We start from the raw sequence: 21723 nt of genomic DNA, 5'->3' as shown, positions 1-21723 counted from the left end.
AATTTTAGAGTAGTAGGGGAAATTTTGCCTTTTTTTAAACCGCAAAGGGGATTCTTAACCTCATTGTTCTCGAGGTGCACTGCCACCTTACTCACATGACTCTTCAGTAGGGTGCATCAAACCCCCTCCAGAAACAAATTGCTTTGTACCTAGTCTAAAAAAATTCCATTACCCTTAAAACTTCTCCATATCAAATTTTTTTTATGATTTCCTTACAATTTTAGGTGAACCACGCCCACTTTGAAGTTTCAGATTTTCCGCAAAAACCCCTGACTAAAACCAGTATTTTTCCTACTTAATTCCTTCATATTTTAACTAATTATATCTTAATATTCTGTAAGAAGTAATTAGGTAAGTGTAAAATGCAAAATGGGTCATAAAATTATTTGATTTTAATAAATAATACGGTTTTTATGCTTTTTAATCTGCCTCTCCACCGATTACAGCCAAATTAATTTTTGCTATAATTATTTAGGAACATTGAATAGTGTGACTACAACTTCAACTCTGCTCACAAAACAGTGCATTATCTGCTTTTGTCAACTTGTAGTTTTCACTTATAGTCAATTTTTTACTTTTAATTTTAAGCCATTACTTTACTTTTATTTTGTTTAATTTTTCTTTTCATTCAAATTTGCAAATATTAGCCTAAATTTTTAAGCATTCTATTTTGCTTATTTCTACTTTTGGTTTTGATTTGGCAAACTCATGCCTTAATTTAAGTTAGTTTTTGTTCCGATTGCACTATGGACACCAGATTGTTGTCCCATATTTTTGGTCTTGGCAGCAAGATAACCAGTAACAAGCTTCAAGCTTCCTACTAATTTGCATGTTTTACGATGCATGATGTACTACATAGAAGGTTTTCATGAAAACAGAACGAAGTGGGTGTCTTCAAGATCAGTCTTATGCCAGGTAAAAATCTTTACTGAACAAACATGTATTCCTATGATTAGTCAGCTAAAAGCTTGTTAAAAAATTATAAAACTTCTTGATGACAATGCTAAGTTTAGGGCTATACCCGCTAACCAAAGATCTGTATCCACAACTGTGCAAAAATAAAAATAAATGGAAGATAAACTAGCCTTAACATTTTAGTTGTGGCCTGTGAATGTAGAACTAATGAAAAACAAAGAGGATATTTTCTTTCTTGGTCAATGAAAAGTGATCTTATGGCAACTTTTGGGTCTTATGATGAAACTCTTGGGGATAAAGTTAAAAGAAGAGAAACACGGTTACACTGGCAGGAAATAAGAAAAGCAAAGATGAATAATAAAACCAGTTTAGATTTAACATTAAACGACATTCTCACTTCATCTGATTCTGATGAAAAAAACATAACAAATGACACAGAAGACACTGGTTTTGAAGGACTCTCAACAAGTTCTGTAAGCCATCATCGCAATAAGAGAACAGGAACAAGTTTATTCATCCCACATGATGTACTGAAGAAACCTAATCTTGTTTCACTTGCAACATAAATATCAGTTTACTAACTAAACTTTACTAGCTAAACTTTAAATATGAGCCCAGCACAACAGGTAGCATATATAAAGGTATCAGTTACAGAACTAGGAGGTGAGGCATCTGCCATAGCCTGACATTTGATACAATTTCATCCAACACAGGCCATATTACTGCCACCTGCGTCTTAGTGCAAAAGAAGCTAGTATGTGCACTTCTTTGGTCAGCTTGCTGTCATCATATAGGCGAAATCATTTTGACCCAACACAGCTTCCTACAGGCACTATAGCTTCAAAGCAAAAGATTATAAAACTGCATGACTTTTGCCACTCTTACATACAGCACCTGGCGGATAACATGTAATTCTGCCATAAATGTCCCTTGGAATAATTTACAAATACATCACTCTCTAATAGAATACAAAACTGTCCATTCCACCATATCCAATAGTGTAACCAGCGCCTTTACAAGTTACTACTGATCTTACAGAAGAGATGGTGCCACTTCCCTGTGATGCAACAAAGTTCTGGCACAAAACCAAAAAGCCATGTAGCTAATGCACTGCTAGCTACGAAGCCAAGTTTTACCAATACTGGTTTTTAGTTGAAAGGTAGATATAGCATTGGTATTGGGAAACCCAAATTTCAAAAAAAAAAAAAAAAAAATGTCAACATCAATACAAGGCTTTCTGATTTAATTGAAGCAGATTCTGGGTTTTTGTTTCCTTTGTTGGAACTGGACTTGGATTTTTTATAAGAAGAAGTTTCACTATGGCCAAATTCTACATCCTACACCACATTCCATGCAAAGTTACAAGCACTAAATGTTATCAATGAATGCTCAGAGTGTGGAGTCAAGCTAAGTAGTAACTTCATCAAGTCCTCAAAATGTGAAAAGCACTACCAGCATGTTGTGCAAGTTGCTGAACATGATCGATAAAAGCAAAAAAATCTAAGAAAATGACTAAAAAATTTAAATGAATCTAAAATTGAGTGCTCGCAAGAATTAAAATAAAGGTAGAAAGCAATTAGTGCATGCACATCTGTTCTTTTGTTGCGTCCTAAATCACTCTAAATGTTCATATTTTTGTTAGAATAGATATTTATATATTTTTCGAAATTAATACTGTTTTTTTTTTATCAATTTCTATGTTTCGTGGGACTGGTGGACCACATAGATATTATTCAAAACTCATGAAACTTTCTGTACATACTTTTTTTGAGAGATTTGAATTTGCAATTTAAATCCTGATTTAAATCAGTTGATTTCTTTTTTGAATCATTGATTCAAATCATGATTTTCAAAGACTAAAATTTTAAAAGTTTAGAAGAATGAATTTGATGGGCATGAAATTCAGAGTATTTTTATTAGAAAAAATCACTACCAAACGCATATTACAAACGTTCTTACCAAAAGAAAAAAAGAATGATTCGTATTGTTAAATGAAGTAAATTGAATCTAAAGAAAAATTAAAGTATCATTTTGCAATAAATTTAAAAAGAAAAGAACTTGCATAGGATGTATGAAACAAGATGTTTCTTTTCAATGAAATTAAGTACAATAAATTGATTGGATATTTATCTGTTAGATTTAAGCTATTTAATTACTCATTTAAAAATAAACTTATCAACAATTATTTTCAACTTCCATTAATTAAAAACAATGAAACAAAATATGCATATTAATAACCCAAGAATTGTATATATATATATATATATGTATATGCAAGCCAAATAACAAACATTAAACAATTTATACAAAAAATGATGAGAAAAAGGAAAATTGCAAGCAGCTATTTAATAGGAAAAGACAAAGTATGAATCCAGAGCTCATCAACCATGGAGGATTCAATAAATATGGTCAAAAGACCAAGAAATTTAACTATGAACTAAAAGAGAGTGTCTAAGCTGCAGTATATGCCATATAGAGTAACATTGGGCATAACGCATCACCTGGCACCCTTGGCTTTTTATTTTTGCTGCGTTGCGCATCTATGGGCTTTTGGTGTGGTCATTTCAATATTTTTCACTTTTGTTATTATATATATATATATATATATATATATATATATATATATATATATATATATATATATAAAGTCTGCTTTTTCAATCTTTGATGAATTTCATTAAACATTTAAAAGTAAGAGGGTGTTTTTCATTTTTTTAATCATGCTTTTTATTGTAGTGTTCTTTTTTCAAAAAAAAAAAATCATTATTTGCAGTTAATAATTCAATACTTTATGCTATTTTTATTCTTTATTTCTACAGTTAATATAATTCTATACTTAAAAAAAATGTCTGGGAAATAGATCCATCTAGATATGGGACTTTATATTGTAGCTAGTTTTTTTCAAACCCTGATATGCACTTGAAGTTCATGGTTGCTTCATGTGGCTAAAATTATAAAATTATCCAATGTGGCCAACTTTAGTTCTATGTATTTTTCATTATGTATAAAAAGAGAATTATCTGATTTTGAAATCAAATCGAACAGTTTAATTTGAAGGAATAAATTATAATAAAATACATTTAAATTGCAAAAATTCCATTTAAATAAAAAAAATCCAATCTAAATAAAAAAAATCTGATTTAAATTGAAAAAATCTGACTTTAAATTTTTTTTTAAATCATGATTTTTATCAATCCTGTCAAAAATTGATAATCATTTAAAATTGTGTATAGAGTTTTAAAATTAAAAAACAATCTGTCGATTGATATAGGGTGACATTTTCTTGTCTAATTTTGTTTTGAATTTAATTAATTTTGTGTTTTTAATTAACTATTGTTATCTGCTTATTATTGTTATCAAAAACAGCGTGTCACAAATTGATAACATTAAATAGAGACTACTGTATTTATAAACTGCCTGTAATTTGACTATTTACATTAGTAACATAGTACTTAAATCTACAAAGAGTGTCAGTGTTAGAAATCTTTATTGTGATATTCTTACTGAAAACATATTTTAGTGTGCTTGATTTTATTGTGTTCTATATATTTCTAAATATGTAATTACTCATTGATTTTTCAGATAATGCTAGTTTTCAGAAATAACTTTTGTATGGATATAGAATTTGTATTGGTATCTTATTCCTTGAAATTTAGTAAGTCTTTAATTCTTACGTTAAAAGTATTTATCAGCACATTGCAAAGTTGTCTCTCAAATTTTGGGAATAGTAGCTATTTTGATAAAGTTATTTCTGCATATTTAAGATATCTATCATTTTATTATTATTATTTTTTTTTTTAAATGTCCTAAATTTTTTAAAAACAAGTGCATATAATTTTAGAAGGAAATAATTGCTCCAAAAACATTCTTAGTACGAGGGGGGACCCAAAAGAAACCGGACTAATGGTGCGATGCCAATCCTAGGGCTAGTAGAGTGTTCTCCAGCTAGATAGCTCAAGTAGAGACCTTCACAAACCAGTTGTGCAAGTGGCGCCAGTTTAGTTGATAACATCTGATCGTAGTATTGGTTTTCTCAGGTGTTGTTGCTTTCCGCCTGCAAACTCATTACGTCAGATTTAAAAGAATAAACTGTAAGCTTGAAATTTTGCTTCTTGCTCGAAAAGTGAGCAGCAGAATAGCTTACCAAATGCTTCAACAAGCTTTCAAGAACGATGCTATAAGCCGTACACAAATTTTCCAGTGGTTTTGGTCCCTTTAAACTTGGTAGCATGAATGTTGAAGATCATGCTCGTTCCAAGCGCCCTTCAACGTCTCGAAATGATAAAACGTTGAAAAAATCTGCCAAAAAATCAACGAGAGTCGTCGTTTTACGATTGACAAAACTTTCAAAGAAACAAGAGTGAGTTGGAGCTCGCACTGGCGATCGGAAGAATGGTTCCTTCACCATGATAACGCTTCCGTACACACCGCCTTCACTAGTTAACCACTATTTGGCCTCTTGGGGTGGCGAGTCGTTCCTCGACTCCCATATTCGCCAGACCTAGCCCCCTGTGATCTTTTTCTGTTCCCGAGGATGAAAAAAAAATCTGAAAATGAAGCATTTTGATGATGTAGAGGCTGTAAAAAGTGTTTCGCAATGGGCACTGGACATGGTCAAAGTTAAAGAGTTCCAGAGGGGCTTCTAACAGTGGAAAAAAAGAATTAACAAGTGTATTGCATCTAAGGGTGAACACTTTGAAGGAGACGAAAGAAATTTTGTGAATAAACAAATATATAAATATTTTAGAACAAAAATCTGGTTATTTTTGGGTCCCCCCTCGTATTACAATCCAAATTAAGTTATTGCATTTACTTTAGTACTTATATATAAAGATTTTTCAAGATGTCATTTTGATAAGCATGAAGAAGAAAGTAATCATTTCTTTTTCCTGATCTTTCTTTGAAGTTTTTTTGGTCTACTTAAGCTCTTCTAGTCAAAGATAACATTTTATGTGTAGCTTTAAACTTTGTGTCAAAAGCATTACGTAATTACAATTGTGATATTATACTCTTGTTGTATATAAATTGCTATGTGTAGTTTTTTTATTGTATGTAAATAAATTTAATATATTTGTTACTGTTTTTTGTCTCAGTCCTTCTATGTTATGCCAGCGTAAAATAGTAGAAAGGAATAATAAAAAAAGGAACTGAAAAGAGTTTGAGGAATTGTTTTCTGTAATCCTGTTGGCTAATCCTCTGTTGCTAGATGTGTTTATTAGACACCACGCATGTTGAATTAGTTTAGTAGCATTCATGAAAAGTCATCATGCCACGCAGAGTGATTGCTATCTTAAGTGATATTCCAGTGCTGTTTCAGTGCTAATCTTTAAGAAGCATTGAGCCAACATAAAATTTTCCAAATGATGAGGGGATTGCATTATGCAGTGGTTAAATAAAGTAAAATAAAACAAATTGAACGAAAAAAAACAAAGTGAAATACAAGTAAATAAACAAATAAAACAAAGTGAAATAAATAAACAAATAAATAATAAACAATATGTGGAATTCCGGTGATGGGGTAACACCTTTGACAGTGCCTGCTCGCCCAGAATTAACCAAAGTCTGCTAAAAACCAACCAGTTGTTAATGAAAAATGTAACCTATTCTCTTCACTCATCTAACCTAGTCTCTTCTGACTTCTTATTCTCAAGAATGAAAAAAATCATTAAGAAAAATTATTTTAAGATGCAAAACAGGTCAAACAAAATGATTCATAACAAAATGATTCATAAATAATTCTGTTGGATGACAATGCAATGTGTACGCCTCTTTTTCCACTATAAAGAATTTTTCAGTGAAAAAAAAAGTTTAAAGCTTTATGACTGAAATAGCAATCACAATGAAGTCAAAGTGGATACCAAAGCTATTTGTCCAAAATCCTGCTGCTTGGAACTCAAACCAATGGGTAAAGAATTTTGGCATCTTTATATAAACAGTTTTAGCTTTCTCTTTGTCTGATTTCATTGTGACTGCTGCTTACATCTTAAGCTCAAAACCCTTTTTCAACATGTGCATGCAGCCTATCTTGCAGTTCGTATGTTGCAGTGTAGTTGTCTCATTTATTTTTTGCAGATATTTAAGCGTTTTTGATTTGGTAGAAAAACTGTTGAGGAAAAGTGCATTTTATCTACTGGACAGTATTTTCCATTGGATTTAATTCTTCAAAATATTTTTATTAAAAATTATTAAGTCATTTTCCATGTTTAGGGTGATTTATTGTAGCAAATTGAAATGATTAAATCTTGCAGTGGGATGTGATTTTGCACAATCGTTAGCCTATTTTGCTGCACTAAAGGAATGTAAGAAATTTGACTCAAAATGCTTTTGAAAAAGTGAATGTTTTTAATTGATCTGTTTTAAGGGATTTTCTTTTTTTTTTATTATATCAACATGCAATTTTCATGTGCATTTTTTCATATTAAGAGTTTCAATCTCTATTTTTTGTTCACCTCATTTAATTGAAATTAACTAATTAAACTAATTTAAATCTTGAAAAAATATTTATTGATGAATGAATTTATAGTCAAAAAATGCAAACAACTTAAACATTTTTTTTAAGACTTTGTTTTTGAATTCAGATAAATTGCTATGAAACAGAAATACTTGAATAGCTTTGTGGTGTAACAACTTTCAAATTACTTTATATGAGTGCAAAGGTATTTGTCTCCTTTAAGAGGCGGCTTGATTTGATATGTAGCTAAGAGTTTCAGTGAGAACTGGCTTGGTTTTATTAAATGAACTCTGGGTTCTGACATCTAAAAAAAGCCTTACATTTTCTAATAAATTTAGAAGCTGCTTAAATTTGCTTTATTTTTTACTCAAAATTAAAAAAAATATTTTTTTTTGTTCTTGAAACCTTAAGTTTTTTTATATAAAAGTTTCAATAATCATGGTAGAAAATATTAACATTTATCAGCACAACCTTATCAAAATAAAAAAATGCACTTCTAAAAAAATTAAAAAAAAAATTCTTCCAGTAGTATATTTTTGTACCTGATATCTATTTTTGAAAAATATGTGTTTCACTTGCTATTGGATTATTTTTTTTTCAATTTCGATTGTTATTAAACTTTGTTGAAAGGTTGATAAACGAAATGTTGTGTTGTTTTCATTGAAATCCTTATTTAGAAAGTATTAAACATTTTTCGTACACATTGTTAATCAGATTAGAAATATTTACTTTAAATGTAATAAACATAGTCCTTAAAAGATCTTGGTTTGAACTTTTATCACAATTCCGAATTACTCGCTTAAGTAACTCTACGCCACTCTTCGTAGACTCTGTTGTTTTACAAACATGACTAGTCAAATTGTTTAGCAAGAAACAGACAATCAGACAACATACATTTCATCATTTTCATATTGTTCCAGAGCTACTATCAACTCTATATGTATTGCCTGCTCTGTTTTCACGTGCTGTAGCATTTACTGTTGCTCCTGTTGAGTTGGTTTCATGAGATATGGACTTGCAGTCAAACCACCAAACTGAAGTTGATCTAGGATATGGCGGGTCACTGGAGTCAACCTAAAAAGTTCAAGTTAGCGGGTTATCTTTGAGAAATGCACTTTATTCATTTAAATCCATTACAGTTTCATCAATATATATATTTCAAATTTCTTCAATTTACTTGAATTTAATATAGTACCTTCAAATCTCATCTATACACATTGTTAATCTGCTTTGTGTATCTATATTTAAGAAAGATTTCAAACCTTTTTTTTTGTTTACTTATACGCTAGGGGTGGAGTGAAATAATTTAATTTCAAAATGCCTGTGGTCTTAAAAGTTGCATTTTAGCATCAATAGGTTACCCATAAAATCTTAGGCTCCTAAGATAATATCTTTGGGTTCCTAAATCGCCTCAAAAAAGTCCAAAAGTTTAATAAAAAAAAAAAAAAGCCGACCTTTTTTGAACTTTTTGTATGAAATTTAAAATACATGATTTTGAAAATGCTTGGAGGTGTAAGTGGTAACTTTTAGTTTACTAGAGTACTTTCTTTAAATTTTTCGAAAGCCGCAAAATAAACCAAAAATTGCCTTTTTTCTTCCATTTTCACACGATCTTGTAAAACAAAAATAGGTAAAGTACACACAATATCAATATTTTAAACACAGAATCTAAACTAATTTATTAGTTATATATTTAATTTCTTGTTTAGATAATTTATTACATTGCATTTAAGAACTTTTGCTGTATATCATTATTGTAGTTTTTTATACAATAGCACAATCCATTGAACAAGAACCCAACGAGATTTATTTTTCTTTTTGTGAAAAAGAGAGAGAGAAATTTTTGATTTAATAAGTCCGTAAATTCTTTTTACCAAATTTTCATTACTTAAGGGAGATTGAATTAACTCTTCTCAACTTGCCAACAGAGCCGCCGCCTTTTTAGGGTGGAGCGAAGAAAAAGAAAAAAAAAAGAATTTCCGAATTTCGAGTGAAAAGGAGCAAAAATCATTATATATACATGGTTAGAATAAAACAATATTTCTGATTACAAAAATTAACCCTTCGCTGGTTTCGAAAGCTTTTCTGATAATTACTAATAAGACTTGCGGGGTCTTTTCCTTGCTCAGTTCATATTTTTCATTGAATGACTCAATCAATGGAACTTCCTTTGCATACAGCAGACAAAATTAACCACTGCATGAGCTTGTTTAATTTTAACTCTAGACGACAAATTACACCTCCTGTCCTACCAATATTGGTGTTGGTACCGTCGCAACCAATAACAACCAAGTTGTCAAGTGGCTGTTCATCAGATGTTAAAAAATTAAACGAACTACATAAAAACTACTTTTAAAAACTTAAGTTTTTAACTAAATTTAAAAACTCAAATGAATTAATGTTATGAAATTATGAAAATAAGAACAGAGTGTTATACTATATTGCTTTTGGAAAATTTAAAGAAATTACTCCTTTGAATTAAAACTTTTAGGAGATATAAATGTTACCTAGAGTTAACATATACACCTACAAGCATTTTCAAAATTATATATTTTAAATTTCTTAAAAAAGTTAAAAAAAGGTCGATATTTTGGACTTTTTTTGGGGGCGATTCAAGAACCCAAAGATATATCCAAGGAGGCTAAGATTTTAAAGGTTACCTATATTGTTTCTTAAAGGTAACTTTTGAGACCCCAGGCAGTTTGAAGCTCGAAAATTTATTTTTTTCTCTCCACCTTATTATGCCTAAGGAAGTAAAGTGCTGAGTGCTTGGAGTTGTTTCACTTTCTTATTTTGAACTAGTTGCGTTGCCTGGCTTTGTACGGTCTACCTCGAAAATAAGAGTTATGTCAAGCGCCGCGTGTTCAACAATCAGGTTTGAAAAAAAAAAGTAAATAAAGGAGGTTACTTACTACAAAATACCTTAGCTTTGCCATCAATCTTTGAGTTGAACCGCACCATTGCTGCGGTCGCTCATCTGGTTTGCTAATTCTGCATTAGCTACCAGTTTGTTTGGCTCTCTTGGCTCCCTTAAGAGATTTTTCGCCTCCAGCTCATGTGATTCCTATTCCGGGCTGATGAGTGCTAAAAAGCACGAAACTGCAGTCCTCGGATGGAATAACTGAGCTGGCGGTGTATTTTAAGTATTTCTGCCTTAACCCTGGCTTTAGGGCGGTAACTTACAACAAAATACCTGTGACGATTATTTTGAGGGCTAGAAGAAAAAAAATGATTTTTTTTGCAACTTTGTAACCCTCCCTTGCGTTGCGCTCAAATCGTCATATTTTTAAAATGTTCTCTTTTGCCAGTAATTAACCCACCTTATCGTAATCTGACGCGTATCAACAAATCTGATAATCATTTTTTTTACTAATCTGACAGGCTGCAAAAAAAAAATGTCATATTGAAATACTCGAGTGTGTCAGGTTTTTATACAGAAGGTTCAACTTGATGCTTCAGTCATGGTAGCCTAAAATCTGAAGATTATTTTGAGGTATATTCTTAATCTGACAGCTGGGGGGGGGGGGGGGGGGGGAGAGAGAATTTTTTTTGCAACTTTTTTACGCTCCAACACCCTTGCGTTAGGCTCAAATCGTCAGATTTTTTAAATGTACTCTTTAGCTAGTAATTAACCCACCTTATCTTAATCTGACGTGCTTCAATAAATCTGACGACCAATTTTTTTACCAATCTGATCGGTTGTCCTAGACGCATCCACCAACGAAAAGGACTTACATTTGATGTAGGTACTCTACAGGATGTAAGGTATCCCTCCCTATGTTTATCTGACGCGCTCGAGTAAATCTCCAAAAACACATTGGAGTCCCCTTTTACCAATCTTTCGTAGCCGATTTGTGATAGTTCGTCATGTTGAAATCGGCAGATTATGTGATTCTTGCATTATTTCCTTCAAAAAAAAAAAAAAAAAAATCAAGCCGCTCTCGAGAAAATCTGCACAACATTTCTCTCTCTCTCTCTCTTCTTTTTTTTTTGCAACTTTATAACCCTCCCACACCCTTGCGTTACACTCAAATCGTCAGATTTTCTAAATATACTCTTGAGCTTGTAATTAACCCATTTTATATAAAGCTGACGCGCTTCAATGAATCCAATGACCAATGACTTTATTTTACTAATCTGACAAGCTGTCCTAGACGCATCCACCAGCAAAAAAGGTCAACATTTAGTGTAGGTACTCGACAGGATGTAAGGTATCTCCCCTATGTTTATCTGACGCGCCGGAGTAAATTCCCAAAAACACGCCGAGCTCTCTACTATATGGTGCGTAGCACACAGCCGCTTCAAACGTTCCTCATCTTTTTACATCGCAGGGGGGACTGTACAATGGCTGACTGTATTTTGTTTTTGAAATGAGATACACCATATATTAACGTTATAAAGTCCACTTTACGATTTTTGGCATTCTTCTTCGGATGAGTATTTCCAAATAGATTGAAAACAAGAGAAACAAATGTTGTAAAACAAAGCATTGTCGAAACAAGTTTTCTTTGCAGAGCATCGTTGTTTGTTTACAATTTTGTGGCGGCGTGTGTGTAAAATAATTTATTTTTGCAGTTTGCTGAGTGCCAACAATAGTGAGGTGAACTATACCTTGCACTTCTCAATTGGGTAAATGATAAAAAAAAGTTTATTCTGAATCGTTCAAAAGTCGGCATTCCCCATTGAAACTGATATCAATAAGAAATTGTTGATGAAGTATTTGAAACTGTTAGAAGGAGGGGGAGGGAGGACTAATCTGGTAATCCACCGTAAGCATATTCATTGTGTCATCTCACCTCAAATCGTATATCATCAAATTTGTAGTACTTGTCTCCTTTGAAGAAATATGTTTTGCTATTTTCCCACTGAAATGCTGCATTAATGTTGTCTGGAAGTCCATTCCAGTGACTGATTGGTCGAGGATATTTGTCACTTACTGGAGGATCATTGTTGCTGTCGTAACGCCAGTAATATTTTCCTAAAAAGAAATGATTAATATGCGCATTAGAGAGAAAATTTTATCAATTTTATTTAAGCAATTCTGCAGAAAATCTGCAGAAATTCGACCACTTTTGCTTAGACAACCCTAATACCGTCGTGTTTGTAATATTTTTTTTCTACATTTTTATATGTAACTTATTTGGAAACTCGATGAGGCTAGGTCAACCTAGGTCGGACTTAGACCATTAGTAGAGATTTTTACAGAGCAATGATGCTTTTCAATACATATGCTTGGTGTTCTGAGGTTTGTGTTTCAATTTCTGTCTTATCCTGTGAATCAAGATAAATTAGTCAAAGATCCTCCTCTCTCAAGTTGCCCTTAGTCCTTTCTCTTCTTTGATAATGCTTTACGCCGGCAATTTTCGTCACGCACCACTCGTTCCAACGTCATTTATGGTTTTTTATTAAGCTGATCAATTTGCGCAATTAAAAAAGTGAGTTTTGCCATTCGAAAAGTTCAAAATTAAGTCACTGAAATCGTACCTCGGAGCACAGCGTAATTTAAAATCAACACAATATCCAACACATACTTTCAAACCAACCATGTCTGAAATTTTGGTTCTATTGTTTCAGCGGATAGGTCAATAGGGCTTCAAGTACACAGGGGAAGTATCTCTTGGACCACCAAGCTCGTATTTACGAAGGGCTCTTTCGGTGCTCAAGCACAGGACGGCAAAATTTTGAGGTCGGCAATAAGCTTTGACTTGTTCAAGGATGCGCAATAAAGTGGATTTAAAATGCAGTCGAATCATTAGTGGGTAGTTGAGAAAAGAAAGCATCTTTTCTTCTACTCGCAAGTAGGTTTTTTTAATCCTTTAAATAGATTCATTTTCCCATGGAATGAGGTAAGGAATATTTTCTTCTACCTATATATTTCTACTAGCAGAACCCGCACGGCGATGCCCGTGCTAAGAATTTAAAGGAAGTCCTTTGAATATAAAAAATCTACGCCCCCACCCTCTTCGGATGTGAAATAATCATTTCTTTAAACTAAAATGCGTATACAACTTTTTCAAAAAACCTAATAAAGTTTCTTTGGAATTTAAAACTATTCGCCAAAACACATAAAAAGACAAACAGTAGCTTTGAAACTCAAATTAATCCTTCAACTGTCGCTTAGCGCACCAAACAACCACGCTACCGTAACCCTGCCCTTTAGGGAGTGAAGCGGTTTTTTTTCTGCAATTTAAAATGTTTCATCAAATAAACAATATTATAATAAAAACGTTATAAAGAACAATCACAATTGAATAATACGACAAATCAAATTATTTACGTAGATAAGTAACTATCTTCAACTATAAGAACAGAAACAAACGTTGAAGAAATCTTAAAAACAAAACCCAGCAGAAAAATCCTACAAAATCAAATTATGTACATGAATATCGAAAAAAAAAATAACGCATTCAGAAATCAATTCGCTGACCATAACAGTCCCACAGTAGCGTAGCCGACCACGCGTCTGAACAGCGCTCCATAGTTCCTCGCGGCTATCGACACTGTGGGCCAGCGCTCTCTCGATGAGTTAACTTACCCCGCCATCTATTAGGAATTCATAGAACTAAACTTAACCTGCCATCTATTAGGAAGTCATTGAACTAAACAATTAATTAAGCATTCAATTTGAAATTACAAATATTTCAGTCAATCGATTTTAAAAAAAAATAGCCAATAGACTTCCTTAATAAATGAACTATTCAAGACAAAAAGAAATTTTCAATTTGAACCTGTAATTCCTGAGATTGGCGCGTTCAAACAAACTAACTGCTCAACTTTTTATTATTAGTATAGATATGCATATATCGCTCATTTGGAAGAAGAGTGCCACAATACGAAAAAAAAAAAAAAAAAATTCCAGGAGAAGCGTTTGAAGTTGAACTCTTCAGGCAATTTGCATGACGAAAAGTAGGTTCACTGTGCTCTCCAGTGGTAGAACAGAAAATCTGTTATTATTTTCAAAGAAGATAACGTTATTTGAAGGTCTTTAAGCGAAAAAAAAGAAAATTAAAAATTTCGTATGGGGGCACTCTTCTTCCAAACGAGCAATGTAGATAATGTTCTTCTGCTCGCAAGCAGGTTTTTCGAAACTGGTTTTTACCGAATAAATAAGAGTTTATGGATTTACTTTTTTCTAAATTAGCCGAAGTACTATGGTAGAATTAACCCATTAGTTTTACTTATTTGCAACCAATAAGTACCTTTAAAAAAATATGTTTTTCCATTTCCACTCCATACAAAAGCTGCATCCATCATACTTGGAATTCCTTCAAAACCTTTGGAAAGTAATTTTGGATATCCATTATCCTTTGTTTTGTTCGTAAAACGCCAGTATCGTCCTCCCTGCAACATGAATAACGAATGTTAGTTCCTTAAAATCAATATCTGTAAAGATGTGGGAAATTTTTAAGTAACTATCGAATATTTGGAATGAAAATAGAGCAAAATGTTAATTTTTTCCTCACCTCCATTGTTTATCAATATTAAAGCTCTTGACTAGGAATTCTGAATAGTAGCCACTGGCTACCAAAGTCACAAAAAATAGTGGTCACTTTTGCCCTTTTGGTAGACATTGAAAAAAAAAAAAATTTTTTTTCATGCAGCGCAAAAAGTAGATACCCTATTCGCTATCTTTATTTACTACTAGGGGCTCGTCCCGAACTTGTTCATGTTGATAAAATTATCTGTCTTTAATAAATATTTTGCAATTTTTTTTTGTTTTAAACTATCATGGTCTACATGTTATCATGGTATACTCGTACATACGCTTTTTGTTTCGTTTTTATGAGGTTTTGAAAGAAATTGATTCATTTCATTTCCTAATCAACAGGGACCAACCTTTACTTCCCCGTGAACAATATTATCTTCCCATATGACCTTCAGTTTTGATGATGGTGATGGCATAAGAAATTTTCATTGGAAATTGCAATTACTTATATTAGAAATGGAAATGTGCAAAAGAGACAAACGCCCCCAAGTGAGTCTCCAAGAGAGACACTTTTCCCCGTTCGTGGGGAGCATTTCCCTGCGAATTGCTATTTGTGTTTGTCCCTTGCTCCATAGAAAACGAATAACACTTCGCTGCTCATAAGCTGTGGACGTCTGAAGACGGACCGTCATCTTAAATGACTGATAGCAGCTCCGCTCTTCCGAGCAAAAAGAAGATACGGCTGGTACGGTTACAGAAACTTTCACTGCTGGGAATGTACATCTTCGTTTTGTATTCCCAGCCATATTTTGGCTTAAAAAAATAGGCGCAAAGACTTTTGATTTGCCCTCTTATATAGGATACTATTTTGTAGCTCACACACACACACACACACACGGTTGTTTCATTGATTTAAAAAAAAAAAAAACGATCGTTGCAGTTCGGCTTTCTTATTTAAATTCAGTACTGAACTTTTCTTTGAAATTTATATTAAAGGAGTTTTATCGTACCTTGAAGAAGTAAGTTTTTCCATTTGACCATGTTAAAGAGGCATCTAAATTTCCTTCGAGGCCATCCCAGTCATCTGAAATTCTCCGCGGGTAGCCGTCTGCAATTCCATCAGCAAGAATCCTCCAGTAAAAGTCCCCTGTTGAAATAGTAATATTCATTGCGATGTTTCAATTTTCTGATGATAAACACTTAAATTCAAATCATTGATACAGAGAAATGGCGGAATATTAAAATTCTTTAAGGAGTTTTTACTCATCACGCTGCAGCAACAGCTTCAATGTTTCTTTTTAAACAGATTTGAATTGACACACGTGCTTGTTTACGATCTGAGCCTGTTGAGGTAAAAGGAAACATAGGGTAAATGGAAACAAACTGTATTACCACACTTGTAATAGTTTTTTAAATTAAACTGTTAGTGAATGCAGATTAGGTCAATGCACTATAGATCGTAGATTAAGTAGCGACGTATCCGCGAGCATGGGGAAAAACACCACTTTCTTCTTAGGTCTGCTATGATAGAAGTACAGAAACATAGGAAGAAAACAGTGTTTAGCCTCAAGATGGTAGACGTGTCGCTACTTAAGTTATAATCAAGGGCTTTACACTATGTAACACATAGAAGAGATTCTAAGATTTCCTCATGTTTTCTAAACAATTGTTTAGCTGTCATCATTGTTTGAAGATGACACAAGAAAACATTTTGTTTTTTTAAACTTGAATGACCTCCCAGTTTCCTCTACAGCAAGAAAAAAATCAAAATAACCGATTCCAACTGGTTTTGCTTGTCACGTGGAAAGTTACTGAGAGCATTTAGTTATGAATTTCACCTTCCCATCTATTTTCAATGCGAAATTTAGGGAGTTTCTCTTTGCACCAGAAATACTGGGTCCTCTGGCTCGATGTAAAAATTGTTATTTTTCATGATTCATCTAAATGTCTTAAGTGCTGTAGAGTCCCGAAAACGCGGCACATCGATAACCCGGCCACACCCTGACAGGGCAAGAAACTTGATGCGCACTAATTCCCGATGATCCTGCATTTTCAGATGATCGGAACCATTCAATCCAGATTCGGCCGAGTTTTTGAGACTTTACAGTATACGCTGCAGAGCACATAGGCCTAATAAAGGAATTTATTAATTATTATTATTATTATTTTTTAAAGTTCTTTAAAAAATAGCATATGTATCTTAAGACCAAGACTTGAAAATCGTAATTGAGCTCTTGGCTCATTTATAGCTTCACTTTATTTATGCCAAACTAATGTGCGTAACTTGCAGTTCCTCCCCGTTTTGCAATTTCTTCCTGTTTTCCTCCAATAGGTCAAATTTTAGCAAGTTGAAATAATAGTTGTGTATAGCATGTAAAAGAAGTTCCATATCTGTGCTTTAAATATTGCCAATCATCAAATGAAATAAATGAACTGATTTGTAAAAAAAAAAAGATGAATTAGCTGACTTTCGCGGAGCATTTCAAGCAGCTGTTCAAGGTCAATATTCTGTAGTTTTGAAATTAGTTAATGTGACCATTGGTCCTTTAAATCGAATATGTGACGTATGAGTCGCAAGTTTTAACTGCAGCCATATGCTAGCGAGCTAGAACAGTTGTGTTTGAATTTTCTGTTGGAGTGAACATTATTAACTTTAGTAGAGTGTTTAATTTGAGTGGCGTCGCATATTCTTGATTGGGATAATAAAACTCGAACTAGTCCTCAAGTTTCCTGGTCTAGAAATCGACCGATATTTTTAAGGTGGCAAGTTGCTGGTCTGAAGGAGCTGGTCTTCGGAAATAGAGGTAAGTCCTTCATGTTGATTTCAAATTTCAACAGTGTATGCTTTGTATGAAACTAAATAAAACAATATGTACACTGTGATCTGAAGTAGATATATGATAATGTCATTGCTGAATATTGGGCAGCATGAAAAATGTTTGTAAACAAACGCATGTATTCAGTTTTGTTAAATAATAGATTAAAATTCCTGTATTTTAACGATGTCTTTAATTTCCTTTACCAACAGTGAAATTTTAAGTTTAAATCAAACAAAGCTCTTATGTTGTTGATAAATATTAGTTTTAGTTGTGGATGCATACCTTTTACGGCGAAAGAGATAATGAATGAAGCAGAAGGAAAATTTCGTAGTTCAAATAAATTCTTGCAAAACGTCACTATGAAAGCAACTATACGTTTATCAGTTGTGCATCTTCAATGGCAAATTGAATTTAGTTTTTCAGTGTTCAACAAACATGCGGAATGTTAAGACGGGTGTTATAGTTTAAGGAGTTAAGTAGATCACATATTTGAGAAAACATGATTTTTTTAAACTTGCGCTAAATTGGGTAAATGTTAATTCCACTTGCCATATGACCAGTCATTGATCTCCCAAGCCAGGTACATGTCAATAAAGCATGTTTAACTTTATCACTTAGAATGTTATTTAAATGTACTGACTAAAAGTTGCTTGAATATAGATGCTTTGAAAAAGAATTAGGTTTTATTGAATGCATGACGCATCAAAGAAAGTGCGGTTCATAAAAAGTAAGAAATTTAATTATGTGCAAAGTAATCTTTTAATGCTTTTCTCAGTCTGCAATGGTGAATTTCTTTCATGTTATATGAACTCAAATGAGCTTTTTTGTTGTCAAATAATAACACTGTGTGGCAAAAAAACCCATCAAAATGCTTCTGACATTTCGTCGGCTGATTCTTATGTAAAATGACCTCCTGAATCCGAATATGACCTCCGCTTTCCCCCTATACGTACCATTTTTTTAAAGGCCCCCCAAGTTCTTTTCAATTTTCCTTAGTTTTAGAGTAACTTTTTTTTTGAAGGTGAGAGGAGCTTTATATTAACTGCTAACATAGTTTTGGTGGGCAAGAGAGGTTCAAAGTTCAAGATCATGGACACCGATCGCAAAAAGGGGGACTTGGAGAAAGGAAAAATGTGGGGCACCCCCCCAAACACACCGTGCAGCAAAAAAACTCAAATGCTTCTGAGGCTATTCCGGCTGATTCTACTGCAAATTGACACCCTAAATCTGAATGTGATCTCCGTTTTCCTCCTAGACGCACCGATTTTTGTAAAAAAGCACCGCCCTTTTTTAATTTGGGTTTGGGGGGGGGGGGGGGGGCAAGTTTTATTTTTTTACTACATATGCACAAGATTTTGAGGTTTGCACATCTCTAGTCATTCAGAATAATGTTTACGGTTATTGCAATGCTCTTTTCCCCCTCCAAATTAAAAAAAGGCTCTGAATCAGAGGAGGGGGGGGGGAGGTTCTAAAAAGGGATCGTGATGGGGGTAAAGGTGGTCGTATTTGGAAACAAGGGGTCATTTTACATCAGAAACAACCAGAAGAATCTCTTATTGAATGAAGACCTGCTATTCAACTCGTATGCAATGTGCGACATTTCACAAGACAGTTTTTTTTTTAAATTTTTTTTGACATCGCGAAATTTTTTTTGGAGATGGGAGTCGTAAAAGCGAGTCTCTTATACTTTCATTCTGCATTGAAATGTTTTTTTAAAACATCTTTTTTAAAAAAGCAGAATAAAAAGATCGTTTTTCGTGATTTTCAAATATTTTTGGGGGGTATCCCCCCCAAATCCCACTTTCTGCTATCGGTGTCCATGATCTGGAACCTCTCTTGCTTCCCAAAACTATGTTGGCAGTTAATATAAAACTTCTTTCACCTCAAAAAAAAAAAAAAAAAAAAACACTGAAACTAAGGAAAATTGAAAAAATCTTGGAGGACCTTGGAAAAAAAAATTGCTAGTACGTATAAGGGGAAAACGGAGGTCATATTCGAATTCAGGGGGTCATTCGGGGCCTTCGCGATTAGTAGTAGAGGAGAATCGCGAAGGCCCCGGGTCATTTTACATAAGAATCTGCTGACGAAATGTCAGAAGCATTTTCAAGGTTTGTTTTTTGTTTTTTTTTGCCGAACAGTGTAATTAGCATATGCTTTTACGAAAAACTAAACGATTTTCCTCGAGCATGATTTCAAAAACATACAGTTCAGGATGCTTTTAAATCAAGAGTGCATTAAAAAATCGCTCTGAAAAATTGGATCATGAAATGAATGTTTATATACGGACATCAAATCCTTGGTTCAAAGTTAACATCTTGAGCTCGAGGTGATACTACATTCGTACCAGAAGTCTTCAGTACACGTGCTGAATTTCAATCCACATTGGTTCTTGACCCTCAAAGTTGCTATTTGTTCAGGAATTTATATCGTAAAAATTCCCAAGAAATCGCCTCTTTTCAAAAGGTCAACGAAAAGCTGCGAATCCACAAAATGAAAGGATTTTGGTACATATGTTGAACAATACCACCGGTTTCAAAGTTTATATAAAATTTGAAAACTTGATAACACTGCTTGTGGCAAAAAATACTTCTTTCAAGTTCAGCGCTTGCATATTTTATTCAGAATACTATATTAGTTTGCAGTACACTGATACAAAACCTGCGCAAAGGGAATTTTTAGTCGTTGCTCCCGGCCTTGAGCTTACTTACAACAAAATGCAGGAGCTAAAAATTACAATCAATTGACTAGTAACGGGGGATATATCGTCACCTCAGAGCAAACAGTAGGATCCTTATATATTATTTCTGTCACCTGTTCTTGGTTTCTACGCGAGATATTCCTCAATTCTTGATCGATTTCTTTGATTTACACCTTATTTTAAAGCTTATCGTGCAGGCTACTGACGAAAAATAGACCCACGGTCTAAAAATTGTTTTTTTTCGGGCAAAAAAACCTGTTTTAAAGAACCAGAATGAGGTTTTCGGTTAAATTTATAACTTTAACCTGCACCGTAACCGGCAGAGCTGAATAGCTTGATTGGCAGAGCGTTCGACTGGTAACCAGGAGAATGCGTGTTCGGGTTTATGTCCGGACAATCTGCATCAAAAAAAAAAAAAAAAAAAAAAAAAAAAAAAATTAGAGAAATATCGCGCCTTACATGAACACTTAAAAATAATGAATAACAAATAAGAGCGAATAGATGAGATGGCTGTTATGAAAACTTGATGCAACATAGAGCTAAATTGATTCTTAATTGTAAAGCTTTTTTTTTTTTTTTTTTTAAAGTTTTGGATCCGGTAAGAAAATTAAAGCATAATGTAAAAGAAAATATAAGTATCAGGTTTAAGATTTCAATTTCAGACTACAATGGAATTGTTTTTTGTTCAGAAAAAAATAATAAATCGTATATTGAAATATAGATTCTTCTAATGAGTTTTTGACTCTTTGTACGAATAAAAAATTACTACTTCAATTTAAAGGGTTAAAATATACTTTTTTCTTCTTCTTTTTGCAGAAAAACAAATAGCCTATCACATTTTTACTACATTCGAAAAGCTACGCTTAAAAAAGAACTTAGTTCAAATTATTTTGTATTTTAACCGTGCTGTTAAATGATGAACACGTGCTGCCATCTAAGCCATAATCAAGCAGCCTGCGATAAAAAATTGTAAAAATTTTCAAAAATAAAAACACTTCTCTTCAATATCTTATCTTATATAATATTTCAGTGGATTATTTTACTGTCAGTATGCGAGATCTTTCTTATCTCTTGAAGAAATTCCCCCTTCATTTTAAAACTTATATGCCGACTAATAATAGCCTAAAAATAGACTTACGGTCTAAAAATCGAGTTTTCGGAAACGCCCCTTGCTTTTGCAAAACCTTGATGCAGCCTGTAGTTTTTATGCAAATTTTTTTTAAAGCAAAGTTCTAATACGATTTTCCAATTTTTTGCGTCGCTTTCACTGGACTTAATTGTTCTGTTGAATTGATAAGTTTTTTTCGGAAGAGCGTTCGGCTATAAACTATCTGAACTTTGGGCAAGCTCAGGCTGTCCGACATAGTAGCAAATTTACATAAATATTACGCATTATATGTACTCATAACATACA

At 33.1% G+C, this 21723-nt stretch overlaps 1 protein-coding gene across 2 annotated transcripts in view; it reads right to left on the bottom strand.

Moving 5' to 3' along the window:
- The window catches only part of LOC129219355 (matrix metalloproteinase-16-like), a 118837-nt gene that overhangs the window by 3697 nt on the left and 93417 nt on the right, over window positions 1–21723 (bottom strand). For both annotated transcript variants that reach the window (XM_054853725.1, XM_054853726.1), the window contains exons 8-11: window positions 15803–15939; window positions 14566–14707; window positions 12163–12344; window positions 8261–8440 (exon numbers count right to left, since the gene is read on the bottom strand). In XM_054853725.1, coding sequence (XP_054709700.1) covers window positions 8273–8440; window positions 12163–12344; window positions 14566–14707; window positions 15803–15939 — 629 coding nt within the window. In that variant the 3' untranslated portion in view covers window positions 8261–8272. The remainder of the gene's footprint in view (window positions 1–8260; window positions 8441–12162; window positions 12345–14565; window positions 14708–15802; window positions 15940–21723) is intronic.

The sequence above is a fragment of the Uloborus diversus genome, chromosome 3 (genome assembly GCF_026930045.1).
Source record: "Uloborus diversus isolate 005 chromosome 3, Udiv.v.3.1, whole genome shotgun sequence".
In the NCBI taxonomy this organism is placed as follows: domain Eukaryota; kingdom Metazoa; phylum Arthropoda; class Arachnida; order Araneae; family Uloboridae; genus Uloborus; species Uloborus diversus.
The sequence above is the reverse complement of the archived record's forward strand: the minus strand, read 5'-3'. Positions and strand labels throughout refer to the sequence as shown.